Raw genomic sequence first — 22,689 nt, forward strand, 5'->3', positions numbered from 1 at the left:
ACTGAGAAGAAAAGAGGGGGGACATGCTGGTAAACTGCAGATAAAACCAAAAAAATTGAGGAAAATAAAAAGTGGGTGGAAAGCAGAGCATCAGAAGAGAGGGTAGGAGGGCAAGGTCAAAAATAAAAGATAAAAGGCTTTTAAGTATCTTTTATCAGTGCAGAAAACAGCTGAATGTTTAGAGAATGTATCTGCTGGAGGCACCAGGCAGCAGAGATGACATTTAGAGAAGAAAAAGAGCAGAGAAAAGCAGCCGCTCACTTCATCCTGAACTCCTAACCACACTGTATAAGAAAGTATAAACCATAGAGTGGATATTTTAACCCTTTTCATGCCCTCTGCTAATGTTTGACTTTCATTTAAAGTGATGAAAAACACCCTTCTTTCTCCCAACCACAAGACAAGAGGCACTAATTTGAATTGAGGATGAAAACCCAAGACCAGCCGCCTCTCCATCATTTTTTTTTTTTTTTCTTTTTTCTCGTCTCTCTCTGTTCTTTACCCCACTCTTAACCCCTACAAAGTTTTCAGAATACATTCAAAACCTTTCAAGCCGTCATGCGCACAGACAGAATGACCAAAAACATGACCTAACTGATGGAGGTAAACATGGTTCACCTGAACTCATGAGCCAGATGGACTTGTTTATCATTTTTATCTTCTAGCTGTTTCTCTCCCTGCGTTTCTTCTGGTTGCTCATGTGCTGTGGCAATGATGTTTTGAGGATATCAGTAAATCAAGCATGTATATCATGAGCTTTTCCAAATCATCAGTGGTGGAACTGTATCACTGTAGATGGAGGGACTGCCCTTTGGGAATATTGGTGTTAATTTGGTGTAGATGGCCAACACACTACTGGTGTATTGTAAAGCGCTTTGGGTGCCTTGAAAAGCGCTATATAAATCAAATCCAACCAATTATTATTAGATGATTGCCTTCAGTGTATAAACAGCCTGTTATGATCATGGGGCAGTATAAACACTGTTCTTTTTGTCTCTCTAGATTGGAAAATATGAAAGCTGACTGTTTTGGGGTTGCTTTGAGCCAAAAAAAGTAAAGGATTTCTAAAATTTCTGTAAAGACGAGTGGTCCAAAATCCCTCCTGAGATGTGTGCAAACCTTTTTTTTTTTTTTTAAAGATGTGACACAAATTGACGCACAAAAACAAATACTGTTTTGTTTTGTGGTCCCTGAATAAGTTTATTTAAATGACAGTAACTTGACAGTGGAAAGGAAGAAAACGATGCAGCCAACTAGAGTAATCATCATTCACCAACAGGCACACACATACACACACACAGTTGACACAAACGCACACAATGAGAGATGGCATGATGAGCTCACTGAAGAGCTGTGTTTAGACAAGGTTTAAATGGCTACAGCATCCATTTCAGTCATTCCACAGAGTATTGAATCTGCTTAACGGGGAATTACAAGGGACACTGAGTGTTTTGTTGGCTCTGGGTTAATAAAACTATGAACCATTTTTCAAAGAAAGAGGTTGTAGAAAGCATGTGCATCTCATCTGCTTACACCACAGTACAATCATGCACAAGCCCACATAAATCTAAAGCCCACAGCTAAACGTGTACAAGGCAAGCGAGCTATAAGCAGATCATCAGGCTGTGTACATCTTTGCACCTTCATGATGGAATAAATCTGCACATTATTCCACCAAATGTGCAGATTTGTGATGTAAACAAGTGACGTCCTGTATGCTCCAGTAAGACAATATGCAATTACATAACATGAAATTATTCACAGTGTGGTAATTATCCCTTTGAAGTTCCTGTCTCTACTGGACCAGTGCAAATTAATGAGAGGGAGTGTGTTATAAAAAGGCACAATTTATAGAATTAAATGTCCAGAAAATTAACTATTGAAAATATAGCGCATGTAGATAAAATAATACAAAGTTACATATATCTCTATAATGGCTCATGCACAGCCTGCCTTCCAGTGCCAAGATAATGAAAGCGTACTGAACTGGATCAAAATTTATTTTTGTAATTAATTACCGTAGCTTCAAAATTAGTCAGGCGACCTTATTTTCTGCAAAGTTCTAGTGTCTGTAAATTAAAAAATAAATAAAACTGGTACTTCTTCCACTCAGTGAAGCAAAAACTATTTAAGAAATTTTGTAAATTCTTAAAAAAAAAAACAAAAAAAAAACAGAAAAATAAATAAATAAATAAAACAAGGACTTTTTTTTTTTTATAGTGGCTGAGCCGAGTCAAGACATCAGATATCTGCTTGTGATTATGGGGAATCTGTATTAAAGGGACAAGATTTCTGGCACAAAGTTTGCTCTATTGAGCAAACCTGCCCGAGTAGCTTTTAGTTGCATCTAATCTCTGAAACAATAGCTGTCGTCTGACAACGATTAAGCTTTAATTAGCTTTTTTCTTTTCATAACCAATGACGAGAACAGGAATTTTTGAACTGGAAATCCATTATTCTTTATCCCCGATTTCCTGGCTACATTGGAAGCCCACAAAAATCCACAGGAGACTAACCAGACTGATCACATAATTCCCCAATTTATCAGACAGTCACGATCAATTCTAATCCAACTCGGCAAGAGAACAAACAAGTTTGTTTCCCAGTATGTTGATTCCTGTGGCCATGTCTGTCATTACTGTATCACACGCAACAGCATCAGTTGTTTTTTGCTCTTATGCCATTAAGCCTCACATTTTCATGAAATATCAGTTAATGCACCAATTTGTATTTGTCACTGAGCCTGACCAGTCACCAACTGCGGGCTTAATATGAAAACAGCAGTGAGAATGACAACCGCCTGCGGCTACAAATTGTCATTAAAGTAACTAAGCACCAAACAGTGGCAGAGCAGTCATTGTGACCTAATGAAAGGGTTTGTGGGGAACAACACTCAGTAAAGCCACAACATCAAAGGCTTAAAGCCTGTCTGTGTTATGTAAACCCACTTTCTGGGCGAGGACCATCCATCAATCTCGACTCCAACTGGTAATGAAATGACAAAAGAAGATACAGACAGACGGCGGGCGATAACAAATTAGGAAAGCTACACCAATATGTTTGCTTATAAGCACAAACATAATGGAGTCAGGTGGAAACTACCCTTAGTTACTATTTTAACACATTTACTGAACTCACTACAGTATGTTAATAGGTGGTTGCTAGGCAACACGATGACATTACAATACATGTATAAGTCAAGGTTTGTGAAAATAAACTTGTCATTTAATCAAAATTATCCAATGCTTGTCTAAAGTGTTCTTGGTGCAAAATGCTACAAATGGCTCATTTTAGCCCATTGGTTGGTGGTTGCTAGGTTGCAGCATGATAATGTGCTAAAACGTAATATAGATGATAACCTTCAGAGCCCTAAGATCTACCTTTGTGCCAATTTTGGCTTCCCAACTCATCGTATAAGAGGAGTTTATACAGACAGTTTCTGGTGTTCTAGTAAGACACTCGACCTTTGCAGGACTAAATTGTAATAATATGCAGGACGTGAGTTTGAAAAGGTTTATATAATGATGGATTATGTTCAATACAACAAATATAGATGACTGTAATGGGCAGATAAATGTGATAATAGCATTCATTACTTCCAAATCCAGCAAGGGCTCAACAAACGGGTTACAGAAGTCTGTGACCATCAGATTCGCATCAAGTTGATGAATCAGAAATCTTTGCAGCCATTCATGCGGTGGTTCAGCGTCATTTTTCTCTATAAACCTTGGCCTCTTTATAAATGATCGGAAAATGGAAGCGGGAGTGATGGCAATGTAGCGTTCAAGACAAGAAAACACAGAATTATTATTGGACTGATGATTTCGATTCTGAAAGATGGATGACACTGCAGCGCTTTTTCAGGGACAAGGAGTTCCTCTGAAAAAGCAATGAGATTGTTAAAACGTCGCTCAATGTAGAAGCCAAAAGAGATGACCACAAGACATTTTTAAAAACACTTTTCAACTTCAGCAAGAAGTAAAAAAAATTAATAAATAAATAAAAGAAAGAAGATTAGCGCCTGTTATATCTGCTGGAAGGCTGAGGTGAGGTGATTTTGGGATTAAATCATTACATAAAGCATAGGATGATGTGCGTCAACTGATCCTGGAGGGAACATCTGGGTAAATGACAAGCAAGCTGGGGGAAAAACATACACAGAATTCGTAAGCGGGACAGAACAAGGAGATCACTGAACTACGTTCAAGGTGTAAAAGCATTCACACGCCCTCTGTGTGCCCTCTGATTCACACACCTTTAACCAGCAGCATACACACACCTCAGCCCCTGTTCGGTAGCTGAAGGATGCGTTAATGAAGGATGACAGTGAGATAATAGGCTGGCACCTGTGCATATATTCCTCACATACTCGCGGTTTCTCTATCAATTTACGGCCCCTACCTCCAGTTGTCGCCTCAGCTCCTTCGTGTGGGCGGAGTCCTGCGACACATCTTCCCTCTGGGAGGCATCAGCGAGAACGTTGACCGTAGTCTCAGCCTCCTGGAGCCATTTGAGGAAGGACTCGAGCTCCCTGAGAGACACTTGCACGCCCTTCAGGTCACTGTCCAGCTGCGTGTGACGGTCATTCGCCCTGTCCATTAATATGATTGAGACAAACGCATAGCTATATATGAGATATAGCAATAACTTCAGAAACATTTAATACTGTTAAAGGATATTTGCCTTGAAGCACAGTGAGAGGGTGAGCGGGCAAATTTGTATGCACCTATTGTTGAGGCTGTTCCAGGCAGCATTGTGTTTATCTGCGACCTCTTTGATCCTCCTGGTGTCATCGGTAGAATACTCTCGTAAAAGGTGATTGGACAACTCGTTGAAGGCTGCGACTGTAGCTTGGCCTCGGCCCAGAGCTTGGAGAAACTCCTGTAAAACAATGCAGCGCTTTGATATTCGTGACACTGGACTGTGAGTCTGAGGATGTGACAGATGTGAGTCAGCGTGAATACTGTTAGTCACTGTGAAGGGCTTTGTTTATCATTATTGGAGTTATCCATCTTCCTGTGCCGTTTTCTGTATACTGTTGTGGCCTGGTATATGAAAAACTGCCGTGTGAGGATATTAATGACTCATTCTCTAAGCTGAAAAAAGAAATAATAAACTAACAACAAAAAAACAACAACACACACACAAATTTGTTATTCTGCTGCTCGGCTCTTTGACATTGTTTGTTTAACCTCTGCTTAATCAAGCACGTTACATTAGACCCTGGTGATTAAGACTCCAAATTCAGCATTTGGAAGTAAGTCATCCATATAGGACTGCTGGGCTCCTTTTCTTTTAACAAAAAAAAAGTGTACATCACTATTTTAAATACATCATTACTCATTATTACAAGACCACACACCAGGAGCAAACAGCTGTGTATACAGCATCCTGGATTCTGTTAAACTCAGTTGCCCTCTAGTGTTCGGTCCCTGTAATCTGTCAGAAGAGGCAGGATTTGGTGCCAGAAATCATTGGCCAAGACATCATCTCAAATTAAAATGATGGATGATGTGGGTGTACGAACGTTATTAACGTTCAAAGTGATACTTCAGAGAGGTGATTTATTCATTCTCGCCTTGTATAAACTTACACGACTGTATAAAGGACCTCTAATATGTTATAAAGTTCGCTTTGATCCATTATTTTTTCTCTCCGTGAGGAATATGAGTAGACAAGCTTGCTACAGAATCACAGTAAATGACCTCAAGAGGACAGACGAGGCGTACTGAGGTCACAGAGAGAAAGTTAAGCAGTGTATTTTTTTCCTGCTAACCTTATTGTCTTTAAGCTGTTCAGTCAGGGGATCTCTGGACTGACGTTGAAGAAGGTTATGGAAACGTCCTTCGTGGTGCCCAATAAGGCCCATCACCTCCTTCCTCTGCTCCTCCCACTGGTTGCTGTGACCAATCATATTATCCAGCTGCTGGAGCCGCGCCTCAACACCATGCTGAGTGCTGTCCCACTGGCTGCGCACCTTCTCCACTAAAGCCAGAGACAGATGTGGTTATATGGACAAACAAAGGCTAAAGCACAACATACATATTTGCTACTATTTTTTTTTCCCCTGACAACTTTTTTCTTACATTTCTCAGTAATGGATGTGCGAACATCAAGGTTGGAGGTTTTGTTTTTGATGTTCTGCGCCAGTGTGAAAATGTCCTCTAGCTGAGGGTGACGCTGCTCCAGGTCATTCTTTGTCACCTGTCAAATGAAGAAACATACAAGGAAAGTTTAGCGAAAGTTCAATTTAAAAAAAAAAAAATGAATCGCACACATAAAAAAACAAACAAACAACCAATTTCTCACCTGAAGACGTCCCATAGTGGTCCTGATCTCCTGCGTGTCCCCCACGGTGACAATATTAGACTTGAGCATCTGGGTGATGAGGACTAGCCAGTCTGCAAGCTCAGTGGCAGTCTCGTTAAGATCAGTGGGCGCCACGGTGTCCGGTGTGTGCGGGGTTTGGTGGTGTGGGTCCTCGCTCACCAAGCTGGCCATCTGCACGGCTGAAGGGACGGCAGACACTGGAGCAGGGGCGGGGGGGAGGAATAGGAAAAAAAGGAAGAAATCTTGATCCAAGCAAGGTTTGACATATAGAGCTCCTTTAAAAGGAAATGATGCAACAAACGTTAAAGATGTTAGAAGGAGGGAGGTGGTGTTGTCAAAAGGCTCTCAGAGGATAGTAGCACCACACCAAATCATGACAAACGAGCCATCGGGGACTGTTTTAGTTTGCTACAACCTTTGCCGCTCACCTCTTACTTGTTATTTTTAATCAAGCATTTCATGCTCCAGATTAAGGCAGGACAAAAGGGAATTGCAAATTGCGTTTCTTGGATTTTTTTTTTTTACCCAGCTGCTGGTGTTGGACTACATGTTGGTGATGTGTCCATGGAGACAGAGGTGGCTCAAGAGATTCCCTCAGCCGGCCATCCAAGGCTTTCCAGTCAGCTGCCAGCTGCTCAACCTTAGCCTATACACATGATAGCGCATAAGGAGACACACACACAAACATATATATATATAGACTTAGTACAAAATAATAGCATTAGAAATGGTGTGTAGCGAGATAAAGAGCTATTTAAATTAAGAAATTACAGGAAATTGTATCTTTTTGGCCCAAAGTGAGGCACTTCAACAGTGCAATAATGTCAAAGGAGCTTGCAAAGAAAAGCGTCTGGACTTCTTTACGTTGCTTGAAGACGTTTCACCTCTCATCCGAGAAGCTTCTTCAGTTCTAAGGTCAAATGGTGGGACCCACACCCAGTTTCACACCTTGGCACAGGTGATTAGAGGATCATCAGGGGGTCCTTTTGTCCCTCTGTGGGGGGATACGCCCACTAGGTTTGTATCTGGGACTCTTCACCATTTGACCTTAGAACTGAAGAAGCTTCTCGGATGAGAGGTGAAACGTCTTCAAGTTTAAAGAAGTCCAGACGCTTTTCTTTGCAAGCTCCTTTGACTACAATGACCTGGATGACTGAGAACCTTCACAGACACAGTGCAATAATGTGTAATTATATGCCACAATCACTAGTACTTTGTTATTAAATTATATTACTATGGAAACCTTTTCTTGAGGCAACAGCTGCTGTCGTCTCTGCAGCTCTATTGAATGAGCTAACAGGTCCTCCAGCTCCTTCTTTCTGTCCTTCATGGAAGCCTCCAGATCCTACAGCGTATTTAAAAATCATATAAGAGCACAGGCCTGCATAGAATTGAAGGAATTTTAGTGAGCACCAGTGTATTAGTTTTCTGTGTTCAGTTTAGTCCACCTACCAGTGCCTGGCCAGGATTCAGGCCGCGGGTCGTGACCGTCTGGTGCGTGATGACGGCCCAGTCAGTCAGTCTGTTCATCCTGTCTTGAAACTGGGCGTGACTTTGCAGGTTGGTCTCCACTTCACCCACTTTGTCCAACAGCTCATTGGTCACCTGCAGAGAGTGGTAGAATCAGGGATGAATCAGCAGATGAAAGGAAACTCAATGTTTCACACCAACCACTTTGAAGCCAGCTATTTAAATTACTGGGAGCTGCTACTGCTAGCCCTCAGCCTCCTGGTAGATGCACCTATGGTATAAAATTAAAAATTCTAGGTGATTTTCAGAAAAGTTGACTATGAGGTTGAGGTCACAGAGATTCAAACCCGCTCAAGATTTTTAGTAGATGGACATATGGTATTAATTTCAAAATCCTACATCGCCTCATTTGAGGTTCTGCATTCACAAACTTGGGTGTGAATGCCGCCCGCTTGGTTTGTTTCATACCTTGCTCCAGTTGAGGTTTATGCCTCTGAGTTTGGCAACATGCTGTTCTCTGTTCTGCGGGCTAACACTGGGACTGGACAGGATCTGAGGAGCGTGCTTGTTAAGCCAGCCAAGACGCTCATTCTGTAAATCCATTTCCTCAGCAAAGGCCTGCAAGGAAAGATGCACCGAGGCTTAATTTCACCGTGTGATTGAAAATGAGAGATAAAGTCAAAGGACTGGGAAACAAAGAAGCAAACTCCTGTTGCACAGAGATATGTAGTGTGAATGATTCTACTCTGCAGTGTATTTTCATAAGGTACAACTCTGAGTTTGAGGGCTTGGAGGATGTAAACAGGAATATTAAAAACAGGAAGTGTCAGTGCTCTTTCTGTTTACGTTTGCTGGGTGAGACTGGTTCTGCTTTTGACTAACTTAGACACTCTGAGCAACTTGTGCTCACAGTATAGCATAGAGGGGAAAGAAGAACAAAGGACAACACAACACAGTCAGAGCTGACCATAAAAATAGCACTTCCCCAGCAGCTCCTGAGCAGGAATAGAAATCTCTGAGCTCCCATGAATCAGACTAACTCGAGCATGTTTTGAGTTTTGCTTTACCTTCAGTTCTTTGAGATTTCTGTCAGTGGCAGTGACAGGCAGGGAGCCAACAGCGTTTTCTGCCTGCTCGAGCCACACAGCGAGCTCCTCGCGCCTCCTCACCAGCTCTGACAGGGCCGGATCCCCTCCAGCCAACCTGCACACACACACACACACACACCTTAGATTAGGATCTCCATTTCCTCCAGGTTGCAGGCCTGATCCTAAAAATTTACATTTAAATTGCTGTTACAGGCTGACTGACCGCATTGATAACGTTAACCTGACAAACACTGATAAAGAAACAAACTGATGGTAACGGAGAATGAGCACCAACCTCTATGCTACATTGTATTCTAGAACTAAGATGTTATATGTCAACACACAAGAATGTCAAACTCCAAATCCTCAATCTTTCCCCCTCTTTTGTACAAGGTCATTTTTACCTCCGCTGTCTGTCTAGGACTTGGCGGTTTACCGCTCTCCAACGTCGACCCAGAGTTTCCAGCTTCTCTTCAAGCAGGGGCCCATCAGGAGAGGAGAGCTTGCCAATTATCTGCTCTCCAGTGTGGCTGAGTCCAACCAGGACGGGCTTATGACTAGCAATGCCTTCTTCCAACTCCTAAAATGCATGCAGAACAAAGGAAGAGACAAAAGGAGAAAAAGAAAGGGGGGAAAAAAGGCTTCAGTCAAACAGCATAATCTGATCTACTAGTGCTCAAATCCCAAGCTCAGGTCCATCTCTCCAAGCAAATCTCTTATTGACACATAGGCATGATTTGTAGCGAGTCACGACTTAAGCTGCCAAATCTCTGTTTCCACCGAGAGAGATTTAACCTGCCAAGACAGACTCGTAAAGTAGAGTGAGTGATTGTAAAGTCCGCTAAAGGGTGACTCAGCTAATTGATCTCTCAATTCCCATCCACTTGATCCCTCGTCTCATTCTCAGTGTCTGTGAAAACGTAAAAAAGACAGACGCACTGGACTGCGGCTCGAGCTTTTGCAAATCGTGCCGATAAAGGTGTTAATGGCACCGGCGCCGTCAGCGATAATGCAACAGCTTCAGAGAATTTAATTCCCCTTGGAAATGAAATTACCGCTTTAGCGATCAAACAAAGCAAAATTTAAGTCCCCTACTAATCTTACTCTTCAGTTCACTTCTCTCCATTTCCACTCTGCATAATGAACAGTCAGATGTGTGGTGTATTTATTAGATACAGTATAGCACCCATTTTCCCCTGGGGGAGCCAAATGCAATTATCTTCTGTCTAACACGTCAAACCATCAAGCTGCCTATAGCGTGAACATATTACTACAGCATCCTTGGGAGTTAATAATCTTGATTTAAACTTGTAAACACACGTTGATGATGTGATATTGCCAAATTAATCGAATTAGTCTCTATAACAATAAAAGAAAGTGACCTGACAGGCCTTTTGTCACAAAAAATACATATTTATTCTGTGTCTGGGGTAAAGAAACCAAAACAGATTAGGAGAGAAAAAACAAAACAAAAAACTTAACACAGTCCAACGATTCACCACCCTCCACTGACCTCTTGGTATTGTCGTGCAGATTCCAGGTCCAGCTGTCCATCAGGGCTAACGCTCTCAGACAGCAGGTTTTCTGTGTCAGTCAGCCACTGACTGATGTCTTTCAAGTCACAGTGAAACTGCCCCCACTCCTCTACAGCACGGTCGAAACTCCTGCGGCACAAAAAGGAAACGCACATGCATCAAAGCTGAAATCTGGAGATAATCTGTAAAAAGAGGAAGGACACACTGACAATCTGTCCAACTTTCTGCCGTCGCTTCAGACCCTTTCAACACAGCTGAACTCAAAAGTGTGGTGCACAGCAAAGGCTCTGTGAAGCACTGGGCTATAAATTATATAAATGTAATACATCACCAATAAAACACTCACATTGTGTGTATATCACTTTTTTTTTTCCTTTTTGCCTGTCCTGTTTGGTTCTTTTGCCATCAGAATTATTGTCTAAAGGCGAGGAAAGATGCCCAACGGATTTATTTTACCAAATTGACCATCCCAGCCTTGCCGTAATGGTCTATTTGATTCACCTTTTATTGTTTACTTTTTCTTTTTTTTTTTTTATTTTAACTTGCTAGATACGGGACAGACTTGAATGAGGGAAAGAAAAGGGAGAAAGGAAGAGGGGGAAAAAACAGCGGAGAAGAGGGATGGGATAAAAAAAACAAAAAACAACTAAATAAGCAGACAAAAAAAAATACATATATCAATCACCTGGATCACTTGTTGAGAAAGATAAAAGAAAACAAGCAGAAGAAAACGAGAGCAATACAATAAACAACATCACAATGATATATGGGAATATAACAGTAAATACTAAATGTTATACATTATTGTGCAGCACGTAATATCGACAGCGCACAGTGTGCTTTGAGGTAGGAGCCAAAAAGGGTGTCGTTTGTGTGTGTGAGCACCCGTGTGTACACCTGTGAGCATGAACGCGCTTGTTTTTAAAAGGTTCCTTCATGTAATGATCTGTTAGAGGGTGTGGGGAGCCATAGCCCCGTCCACCAGGGCATGAAGCAGGTATGGAGGAGATCAAGACTCCAGACATCCAGAGGCCCCCAGAACACAAGAGACCAAGGAAGACCAACAGAGGGGCAGCCGCGCCACTATCCCAGAAAGAGCTGAGGAGAGTCCCAGATGAGGGGTCACTCAGCAGCCGCGGAGCAGAAGCCAGGGGGGGTTGCAGTGACGTGCCCGTGAGCTCCGCCGGCAGCCAGCCGCGCCAGAGTGACCGAGCCCCAGGCCGAGAGGCTGAGGGCACCCCACCCCCGAAGTGGCCCGAGCGAGCCCCAGGCTCCAGGCCCCGATAAGCAGCCACCAAGGAGTGAGCCTGTGTGTACCTGGGCGCCCACCCCCGGACACAAAGAACCACCAACGCACCGATGTCTGAGGGCGTCTGCCGCTGGCAGGGGAAGTGGTGGGGGGAGATAGGCCTCCATACCTTGGAGGGCCTGAGATGTCATATTGTGTTTATCACTAACATCGATGTTATCTCTATGCCTGTAAATCCTCTCGATTGTGACTCAAACTGTCATTTCCGCTGCCACTTTTATTGAGAACAGTAGCCAAACTGAGTGAAGTGTTTTCAGCTGCATTAATACCATAACATCACTGTGATCCAATTCCCATTCCTTTGACTTTATCACTCATTTTCAATTACGCATCCACTGTTCAAAAAGCATACCTAATCTACTGTATCTGTAGTGAGTAAGAGTAGTGAGAAAACAGTCTGCATATATTATCCGTTGTGTTGGTTGGAATCATATCCGCTTGTTAATATGCTACAGTTACGGAAAAATGAATGAATTCATCATGTTCTACCATCGGGAAATGATAAGGGAAAACTGAACAGTTGACCTCTATTAAAAACGCTGCAACAATCAGGAACCTCTGACAACACCGTGAAGATCACAGCACAACTACTGAATAGAAAGAAATAAAGAGCGAGAGGATGATTACTTAAAAAAAAACAAAAAAAAAACCTCTCACAATGGTGGTCTGCTCAACGGCTATTTCCTTTCAGAGCATCGCTCTGAAAAGAACAAATCTGATCAGAGGGACAAGCTGAGGAAATGAGTTCTGGATGAGTAATTTTACAACATGTACTCTATTCTTTTGATACTTAATGATGCCCAGAGGTTATTGTGATTACAGATGCAGTGCTGCAGAGTTTGCTTACTAGTTTACTACAGTGTCTTTGCACACACTGCACTCAGCAAATGTGAAGACTGTTTATGCCCAAGGAACTGTGCTGATGGCACTGAGGGTCATGCACTGTGCATGAGTGTGAATGAGTGAATGACTGTGAGACTGCGTGAATTGGCCCAAGGAATTGTTTTGACATTAACTAAGGTCAGCGTGTATGTGTGTGTGTTCTTTACGATGTGTGCTGGTCTCTCTCTTTATCTGGTCCTGCTGTCTCTCTTGACTAGTGGACAGCTGGCATATATTGTCCCTGCAGCTACTAAACATCCTGACATGCATATTCTTACTCACACAAATACACCACATGTAAAAATAGCAGCTTGTTCACTGTTCTCCTTTTTTGCGTTTAAAACTTTGATTTAAAAACTTAAATCTAGATAATGAATATAAATACACCTTTATCTGTTATATTATAGGAAGCTAGTGCACGCACCCTTTCCTCTGGTTGTACATGCGGTTGAGGCGGTCCCACTCGGCATTGAGCTGTGTCAGGGCGTCTGCCATTTGCACCACCTCAGCAGGCGAAGCGTCCCGGATGGCGTCAGGCTGGCGCTCGTGGATCCCCGTGACCTGCTCGCTCAGACGCTCCAGATTGTCTTTGATATTCTATGACATGAAAACGGAATAATAAAAGAAGAGGAAGTTCATGCAGCAGGCAGATTGCAGAACTGCAAATGTGGTCGCTGGTTATCTGACACCAATTAACGTCAACAATTCCACCCCCAGTCTTATGAAGCTTAAGGGTTCAGTGGTGATGGGCAGTATACAAGATCCTCAGTGAATTACATATTTATTTATTTTTAATAGACAGAACAGCCAGTGTGACTTTTTAAGAAGTCTGAATGAATTCTATTATTGGTCTGTTAAGTGTACTGATAAGGGGATCAATATTAAACTATAAAGCTTTCTTCAACAGATCAACCATGATGGAACACACCAAACCACCAGAAAAACGTACATTTCAAAATAAAACCCTTGATGAACCTCTAATTTAAACTGTTATTGGTGCAAAATATTTTTTACTTGGGGGGGAAAAAGTCTTGTGTCTCTCTATTCTTTAATTTGGTTAAACTTTTTCAAGACTGCCCCACAAAACCAAACCAGAACTTTCTCCACGATTTCTACAGTAGAAAGACTCATTTCAATGGCTGGGTATGGCTCACTCTCAGTGTGTCTTCCTGACTAGAAAAGTCTTCATAAAGGCCCCCGCTGAGCTCAGAGGAGTTCAGCAGTAACTCGTTGTCAGCCATGGCGAGAAGAACTTTATTGATGTCTAAAAGGTAGTCAGATGGAGTCAGCGAAGGAGCAGTGCTACGCCCCACTGCAGACATCTCCTACAAGACAGATGAGAAGAATTAAGTGGCACACTAGGTATTTAAAGTACTTATTCGTTGTTACAGCAACCAAATTAAATGAACCACAAAAAGAAAGGTGGATGAATAATAACACTATTTAAGGATAAATGTGTATAATAACCAAAAAGACAAAATACAGTGTAAATTTAAAAAAAAATTGATATTACAAAAGAAAATAGGAAGCTAAGAAGGCCTTCGGCTACACTGAGTGCTGATATTATAATAGTACAGATCTAAATGAGAGCAAATCAGAAACAACTACACTTAATGTAACTAGAGGGGCAAAAAACACTAAAAGATGAGAATAAAACTCTAATGCAGAACACAAATCCACTGAAAAACTACAGCACTCTCTGACAAAGAGGAAAAGCAGTGTAAATGTGATGCCAGCTGACACACCCATTCCCTGCTTTTAGCCCTCTACTGGATGATCATCAGTTCACAGAGGGGATGCAGCACCCTCTACATGATGGTTGGCAGTTTAAGCTGAATTATTCTCTTAGAGCTATCCTTCCTATTCACTTTGCTGGTCTCACTGGTTCTGATGCTGCTACCTCAACTGACTTTAAGCGAAGAATGTTAAACTTGACTCGTAAATGAGCTGCATCATCATGAGGCACACACATTAAAAGACCTGAAGAAGTAGAGCATGCTAAGCCCTCCCTATAGTTTCTCATCAAGGACTCCAAAGTATTTATTCCTCCCCTTTCTTAGATGTGTGTGCTTGCATTCGTCTCTCACCTCAGCTGTAAACTCAGCTGTCTCCTCTCTGAAGGTGTGAGAAGACGACGTTTGCACGGAGACTTCGGCTCGCCTGATTTGCAGCACCTTAAGCTCCTGAGACAAGCAGACACAAACACACACTTTCAGTGTACTGCATCGGCACACAGCAGAAAACAATATAAGAATATCCCGTGTTTTTCTAGGAGAGGAAAAAGAAAAACTCTACAGAGGACACATGATATGCATCTCACCCTGTGAGCAGAGTATTGACTTTGCAGCCGGAGCAACAGAAGTCTCAGCTCCTCCCTCTGGCCCTCGTCTGAAGTTTGCTGCAGCAGTTCTTCTCCTCTTCTCAGCAAGTCCTCCACACTGGCTTTTTCCTCATCCATCTGTCACAGAGAGACACAGGGCAAAAGGGCAAACTGAGCATTCAAGAGTTCAAAAGTTAAGAGATTAGTTATTCCCCCCCCCAAACAGTCCTCAATGGATCTCAAATCAAGCATCTTCTACTCAATAAACATGAAGAAAACATTTATACCACCATCTGACATAAACTCTGCCTCTTTAGAAGCCTGAGCAACTTGTTGCCTGTTTAGCTAAGTATACACCACTCAGGAAATACTGTTTAAAACACAGCAAGAACTCCCTGGCACAGTGACCTTGCTTGTGATTGGTCTTTTTTTCATCAGTCAGTTTGTTTAACATCATAAACTGTGATAAGTCAGACTGAATTCCAGGACTATTAAGCCAATCAAACCTCATCTTATCAAGTGAGAGCTTTACATTACACAAGCTGCAGCCTGGCATATTCAGAACATTTCATTGAAATTTCAGAATAACCTGGGAGAGTACTCTTTGTGTGCTCCAATTCCTCCTGAGAACTGATAGACATGGTAAACCTTTGACCAGGCAATAGACTGAGTCTTCTTTCCTCTGTACAGTAGTTGAAGCTACTTTTCTATTACCATTACTATCACAATCAGTACTGCTACTTTTAAATAAATGGACCATATTTAATAATTTATTTATTTTTTAAAAAAAAGTCTAACTAAAAGGTAATTCTCTGTACCTTATCATCATCCAAGGTGTTTACTGGGTCATGCTGATGCTGCTGCAGAGCCTTCAGTGTGTCCTGGAGCTCTGCCTGAAGGTTCTTCACTTCACCTGGGACTGCAGCCTGGTCAGGGTGACTCTGACTCCGACTTTCAACTTGCATCTCCTGACTGTGAATGACCTGATTAGAAGGAAATGTGGAAAAAACAAACAACAAACCTCAGGCAACACAGTCACAGCTGCTCACTTCAATCTAATTATCTGACCACTTTCTTAAAGAGAGTTCAGCTGTGCTACAATTCATAGAGACACAATAGGGCCGTGTTTTTGTCTTAAAACACTTGGCAGCAGCATTTGTAACTTACATGAAATTAATTATAAGCCTATTGCCTGTGATATTATATCTCCTGGTAAGATACGGTGTGTTTCACCCTTGCATTTAATACCAAGGATAGATTCCTTACCTGCTGGTTCACCTCAGCACTGCCTGACTCCAGACTCGTCAACATCTGTGTTGCCAAAAGAAAAGAAACATAGACTGGCTGAACAGACTGCATCAAGGCACTAATTAATCTCTCTTTTGTTCTGTTTTTAATACCTTGGCTGTTTTTATGTGCTGGGAGACTTTGTCAAAGTTGCAGTTAAGCTCAGCCAGTTTGGGCTCCACCACATCTCGACATGCGGGCCCCCTGCTGGTCATCAGGATGACAGCTTGATCCCTGACGTTGTCCACGCGCAAACCGATATCCTCCAGCTCCTCCAGCATGCTCTAAGGACAGACCGCAGAGTAGCTGGTCATTGAATTATCAGTTTATGCCATCAGTCATCCTCCCTCAGACCGGCTGGCAGTGTAGCCTTGGGTCAGATTAAAGAGCTCGGGACATCATGTACTGATCAAGGTTAGGAGGCCTTAAGCTCAGCTGATATTTAGTGGGGACCTTCACTCTTCTTGGCAAAAGGAGAGGGAGAGTTAAGAAATTAATGCAGCTGTATGATAAATTATGACACCAACGTAAAAGAATTGCCTTCTCTTTTTTTCTTTCCAATTTTATTCCTCGATGCCACCCAATCCAATCTCTCTCAGCTCTGCCTTCTCTCTCTTTTTAGTCCATTTAGTGATGACTTATAAAAAAATACCCTATTAAATAGCAGAAAAATATATATGATTTGGAGTTATCCATTTTTAACCAAGCACAGAGGTTTCACCTGCAAGTGCAAAGTCAACCAATCCATTTGTTTAAAAAAAAACATTGAAAACTCTGATCTGACCTTCTTTGCTTGTTAGCGCATGCCATCCTAGAATTTATAGACACAACAGACACAATAAAGGATTCTTCAGCTGGACTCTAAACAAACAAAGATTAAAGATGGTGCTTTCATTCACTTTATCTGCTTTAGATAAACGTGTTCCGAGGTCTCTGCTGCTGTTTTGCTGCTCTTTATTTCATTGTGCATATCTCTTTGTGCAGCAGGCACTCGTAAAATGGAGACGGACAGATGAGAGATGATAATCATTTTCTAGAGCCTTAAAAGTATTTTACAACGCTACCTACAGATGAATAGACACTGCAAATACTAAAGAAATTGCTGATTTTAGGAGGCAACAATCCACCCACTTTCATTAATTGAGAACCGATGCAGTGCGCAACCTCATATATGTACCTTGGGGTTGTAGCTCACTACAGACTGATATGAGACTCCTGGACTGAGTGTCTGAGCACAGAGGCACAACAAAGAAAACACTTTTATCCTTGACTGCAGACAAAATGTTCCTGTGCTCTTATTGAAATTGTTCTGAGTTTTTGGATCATTTGTTGGTTTGGAAACACTTCTGAGGCCCAGAGAAAGTCTGTTAGAAAGATAGCAACACCAGACAGCAAACTGTTGGAGAGTACAGAAGCGAATAAGGAGCGAGGCAAATGCTATTGCAAGTGATGAGAGGCATCCTGTTACATTCACTGAGCTTTTGGCCTTTTTCTGAAAGAACGCTGCTCTGTCGCTCCCTTTCAGTTCCAGCTCTCCAACACCTGACTGCAAAAGCTGAACAGCATTCAAGTTTTGTGTGGAACTTCATTTGCAGCTCCTGCAGCTCCAATTTTGGCCACTCGGCTCAGAAGTGTGTGGCCACCGGTTTGTTTAGTCATATTGGAAGAAAAAGTGGCAATCTTGAGGGATCCAAATGATCTGGTATTTTGATGCAGTGTTGTATTTGTTAATGGAACCTTTGTAGGGGTCTATTTTGGCCTTGGAGACCCTGACCCTGACTTTTTATTTTGAATGGTGTAGCCCAGGGGTCGGCAACCTTTCTGATGATGAGTGCCATCTAAAATTTCCTCACAAGTCAATGTGCCATACCAACCATTGCAATAGCAATAAATGTAATAACGCTCTATATCAACAGTTACACACTATATAGAACAACTTTATAGAACTATATTTGTTCGCACATGTTGGCATAGTACAGTATTGTATTTGTGTGTATTTCCATGGTGCTGATGCTGCGCTGAGTGGACGGCTCCTGAAGCATTTGAAGTGTTGGAATGCAGAAATTTCATTGCTTGAAAAAAAACTGCCAGCTAGAAACGTCCCTCTCACCGGTAGGCCAAGTGATTTTTAGTCAATTACAAGTTGAATCTGGTAATTGGGGTTGTTAGCTAACATACCATCATTAAGAAGCAGCACAACTAATGTGTCTATGCGAGCTAATTTGCAATGTGCATCAGTGGCCCAGCCATTTATTTTTAATGCACCTTCTCAGAATCTTATTCACTGGGAGCTTTCTCAAAAACTCAGGTTTTAGAATCACTCAGGCCTGTCCTGCTTTACCTGTCACACTAATAACCTGCGCTGCCTTACCTTTATTACTTTTTCTCTTTCTGCTGGAGCCAGCCGTTCAGCCTCATCCAGGTGGATCTGGGTCTGGTAGAGCCAGGTGCTGATGTGAGCCAAGTTTTCATCCAAAATTTCCACCTCATTCTGGTGACTCTACACAACCCAAAAACAACCCCCCAAAAATGAATATTTAGGCAATTAAAAGTTCTACGTATTTACCATTTTGTACTTTATCATAGACTTGCTGCAGTGCACCAAAGAGGTGTACTGAAGTCTTTGTTTTGGTTTTGACATTTATTTATTTGCTGCTGTCAGTAGAGTAAAAGAGCACAAAAAGAGCATGTTTCATTTGAGCTGTGAATCCTTAATAAATATCATCTTGTAATGCACTTTGCACTGAGCAGAATATGCAACTTTTAAATACATTTCTTAGAATTTCTAAACTCACCATGTCTAACTAAATAATCCTGTACTACTGATATGCATTATAAAGTATGCATATGCAGTAATAGCTGACATGGGTAATTGCCTTTACCTTAAATATATCTACTCAAGAGTAGCCTTTATGCATTTGCAAATTATGAAAAGAAAAGAAATGAAATTTAAGCAGCTGGAAGGCTCGACTTCATTAAGAAACCAAAATATGACACCTTTAGTCTTTTTATATGCAGTATTAGAACTCACAAGAACAGTGCTGAGCCAGTCCTCAGTCAAAGTGTGAACACGTTCCCAGGCTTCATTAAGACCACAGAGTTTGTCCTCCAGCTGAGCGTCACTTCCCTCCACCAGAGTCTGCAAACCAGCACCGATCTCCGTCAGGCCAGATAGCTCCGCCTTCCGACGTTCCGACTCCTTCAGCAGACCCTGGTTAAGCACATCCAGTTCAAAATATTCAACAAGATCATGTTATGACCACCATGTTTCAATAATTCAGCGCCACCTCAGCTACCTGTCTTAATATTATCACGCAGGCACATGTAAACACTGACACACTGCTATATAAAAGAAAAAATAATGCTGATGTTACTAAAAAAACAACCTACCTTCACCAAGATATGAAGAACATTTTCACTGCATAAATGTTTCAAAACAAGCACAGCTGAAAAACAACAAAAACACTTTCTACACCCTACTGTACTAAAGCACTTTTAATGACTTTATGTAAACTAGTGAACTATTATTAATTCATAGCATTTCAGTTTTAATGTCGTTTCTGGGTATTTTTGGATAAACGGGGTCAATTTTTTTTTCCTGGTTCTGTGTATGTAATCATAAATCTTTCAGTTCTTTTTACCAAAGTGGGATCAGAGAAGAGGAGAAGAGCTCATCAATTATATACGAAGCCACACATAATTCACACGGCTCATAATGTTGATTACCATATTAGAAAGAGAATCAGATTCATGTGTTTAGGGGCAAGAAACTGTCCCTCTGTGCCATCTACTGGCAAGAAACAGACTCACCTCTATTGTTTTCAAAGGTTTTGTTTTCACTAACACTTGCACAGCACACTTTTTTCTTAATAAATGTCTGTTTAAAAAAACAAAAACAAAAAAGCTTTCCACATACTGATACAGCTACTCACATTAGCCCATGCAATCTCAGCGTCGATGTCAGCTGGCATGTCTCCGCAGCCATTTTTCTGCTGGAGCTCGGCCTCGTTTGTGTTCAGCCAGTCCTGCAGGACAGCACTTTCCTTCTGGAACTTTTGGGATAGAGACAAAGCTTTTTCCAGGTCCTGTTTGCCCTCTGTTACCTGTAAGGACAATTAATACAATGGCATCTTTAAAAAGGGCTCAGAGCTATGACAGAAGTACTCAATGTTAAAAGCTAGATTTTGTGGAAGTGGAAGTGTTAATTCGCCCAGAATGAGGTACCTGCGCCCCGAGTTCATTGTAGAGCAATTTAAGAGCAGTAAGCTGCTCGTCCATGGCCTTGGGGTTCTCCGTCTGCTGTTTCTGCACAATCTGGCGGCCTGTTTTTATCACCGTCTCCACCTCCAGCTTCACCTCACTAAGCAACTTGTACAATTTCTAACCAATAAAAAGACATGAAATAAGTAGCTGTGTGGGTTGACTGGAGAGAAAAAAAGAAAAGAGAAGAAAAGGTCGGTTTCTTACCAGACAACCAGCAAGATGAGACTGAATTTTTTCCGGTTCCACATCTTTAACATCCAGGATGTGAAGCTCAGCTTTAGCACCATCCAGGACCCTCTTACAGTCCAGCATGCGCTGCTCAAAGTTAGCAGGCTTCTGGAAAAGCTGATATTTTGTGGAGATCTCCCTCAGTTTCCTCTGCAGAGCGCAATTCAGAAGGCAAACAAAGTCAAAGATCGCCAAAAAAATAGCCAATGTTTACCCAGCAAAATGTTAAAGAAAGTATGAAACTTTGAATAAAATTTAAATGCATCTTCAGGATTACAGAAACCTTTATACAAGTAAAAAAGGAAGAGAAGAAATCTACTATGTCTTATTGGTAATATTAGCCCAACACTTAGTAAAGAAAATGTATCAAAAAGGTAAAGGTATTAAAGCTATATGATAAGTGGTGGTGGCATGACAACTCCTGACATTGTCCAGCAGGGGTCAGTGTTACCTGTAGGTGATCCAGCATTGTCCCACCACGGCCAGCTTTGGCATCAGCGGTGTTAGGAGGCAAGTTGGCCACATTTCTTCTCCTCATCTCTTCCACTGTCACCTCGTGAGCTGCGATCTCTGCTCCAATAGTCTAACAGAAAAAGGTTTTATTTTTATACACACGGAACATTCAAGTATGCATTATTATGGTGGTTTTATGTTTAAGAAGACAATTTGAAGTTCAAGCATATTTCATTGCATATGCAGTTTATTAGTGTTAGATGAAGGGCCTTTACGCTCCGAGGCTTCTCTGAGTGTCAGATCTCATTAGGTGAGTCTTACCAACACAGAAGTGTTTTATGTTCACGTGCGCTGTACCTGTGCTTCCTGTGGAAGCTGGAAGGCGTCTATGCGATCAGTGAGGTAGGAGGTGAGCGTGTGGTCCAGCTGGCTAAGAGACTCCCGCAGCGCTTGGAGCGCCTGTTCGTTTTCTTTCAGTGTCTGCAGCTGCTGCTCGAGGCTGATCTGCTGGTTCACTGCCTGGACGAGGACACGGACACCGAGACACATTTGAATCTGTTATAATCACAGATTTTAGTGTAGACAAATATTATATTTATTCTTATCATGCATGTGCAAATGGCTAAGAAAGAGACTGAAAATAATAGCTAATATAGACAGGGTTACACTCGCTGTAAGCATCTTAATTATTTCTACTTTTAGCTGCACTCAATTACATTTGACAATACATTGAGGCATATTTCTACATGTAGCATAGCTGATACAGTAAAGGAGCACTCCATAAATACTGTATGAAATGTCAATGCATGAACTCGGTACAGATATGGACATGTTCTAGTTTGCAATAGACAGCATCAGATATAAATTCCCCGAAAAGAATAAGCACAGATTATCCATTGAAAAAGGAACTGAGATGTAATTTGCAACATTCCTGTTTATGCAGGAACAAATGTAGAACATGCACACACACACACACAGAGACAAGGTCCTGACCTGGTGGTTCAGTTGCTCGTAGCGGGAATTAAAGGCCTCTAGTTTTTCACTAATGAGCTCATCAAGTATGCCCCCGTCTATCAGCGTCTGACCCAGCTCTCTGATTTGTGTCCGGTTGTCCCCAGGGTGGCGGAGCACGCCCTCCAAAGACTGGTGGTGACAAAAGAGATGGAGAGAAGCATAAATACATCCGCAAAGAATCAGGAAAAAATGAATAAATAAGAATCAAGCAAAAAGGGGAGGAAAGCAAATCCTTTGCTGCTGAATGCTGAAACAATGATGAAGCTTTACAGTTCCAAAAATGTGCAACAGAAACTTGCAAAGCATGAATGAATTAAAAAGAAAAAGAAGAGCAGAGCTAACCTTGTAACCAAACGATCAAAAAGCGCAAAACATCAGGGTGAAAAATGAATTCCGGTACATAAGCGTATGTGTGGATGAAAGAGAGAGAAAGAACACAAAACAAAAAAAAGCTGAGCAAACAGATGCAGTCCAGATGCAGAATTTCGCTGGGCTGGGTGTGTCAGACAG

The 22,689-nt window shown here is 41.8% G+C and overlaps 1 protein-coding gene across 6 annotated transcripts in view; it reads right to left on the bottom strand.

The window, feature by feature from the left end:
• Window positions 1–22,689, bottom strand: part of utrn (utrophin) — a 201,181-nt gene that overhangs the window by 129,995 nt on the left and 48,497 nt on the right. For all 6 annotated transcript variants that reach the window (XM_085133820.1, XM_085133817.1, XM_085133818.1 and 3 more), the window contains 27 exons: window positions 22,159–22,308; window positions 21,523–21,684; window positions 21,164–21,295; window positions 20,689–20,862; window positions 20,446–20,601; window positions 20,154–20,324; window positions 19,253–19,432; window positions 18,593–18,721; window positions 16,335–16,505; window positions 16,201–16,245; window positions 15,753–15,917; window positions 14,935–15,072; window positions 14,702–14,797; window positions 13,769–13,939; window positions 13,039–13,211; window positions 10,402–10,552; window positions 9,293–9,468; window positions 8,868–9,003; window positions 8,269–8,418; window positions 7,783–7,935; window positions 7,574–7,675; window positions 6,856–6,976; window positions 6,310–6,527; window positions 6,087–6,204; window positions 5,777–5,985; window positions 4,727–4,881; window positions 4,402–4,591 (listed from right to left, as the gene is read on the bottom strand). In XM_085133820.1, the coding sequence (XP_084989946.1) occupies window positions 4,402–4,591; window positions 4,727–4,881; window positions 5,777–5,985; window positions 6,087–6,204; window positions 6,310–6,527; window positions 6,856–6,976; window positions 7,574–7,675; window positions 7,783–7,935; window positions 8,269–8,418; window positions 8,868–9,003; window positions 9,293–9,468; window positions 10,402–10,552; window positions 13,039–13,211; window positions 13,769–13,939; window positions 14,702–14,797; window positions 14,935–15,072; window positions 15,753–15,917; window positions 16,201–16,245; window positions 16,335–16,505; window positions 18,593–18,721; window positions 19,253–19,432; window positions 20,154–20,324; window positions 20,446–20,601; window positions 20,689–20,862; window positions 21,164–21,295; window positions 21,523–21,684; window positions 22,159–22,308 (4,092 nt within the window). The remainder of the gene's footprint in view (window positions 1–4,401; window positions 4,592–4,726; window positions 4,882–5,776; window positions 5,986–6,086; window positions 6,205–6,309; window positions 6,528–6,855; window positions 6,977–7,573; window positions 7,676–7,782; window positions 7,936–8,268; window positions 8,419–8,867; window positions 9,004–9,292; window positions 9,469–10,401; window positions 10,553–13,038; window positions 13,212–13,768; window positions 13,940–14,701; window positions 14,798–14,934; window positions 15,073–15,752; window positions 15,918–16,200; window positions 16,246–16,334; window positions 16,506–18,592; window positions 18,722–19,252; window positions 19,433–20,153; window positions 20,325–20,445; window positions 20,602–20,688; window positions 20,863–21,163; window positions 21,296–21,522; window positions 21,685–22,158; window positions 22,309–22,689) is intronic.

This window comes from Neolamprologus multifasciatus, chromosome 15, assembly GCF_963576455.1.
Source record: "Neolamprologus multifasciatus chromosome 15, fNeoMul1.2, whole genome shotgun sequence".
NCBI classification, from domain to species: domain Eukaryota; kingdom Metazoa; phylum Chordata; class Actinopteri; order Cichliformes; family Cichlidae; genus Neolamprologus; species Neolamprologus multifasciatus.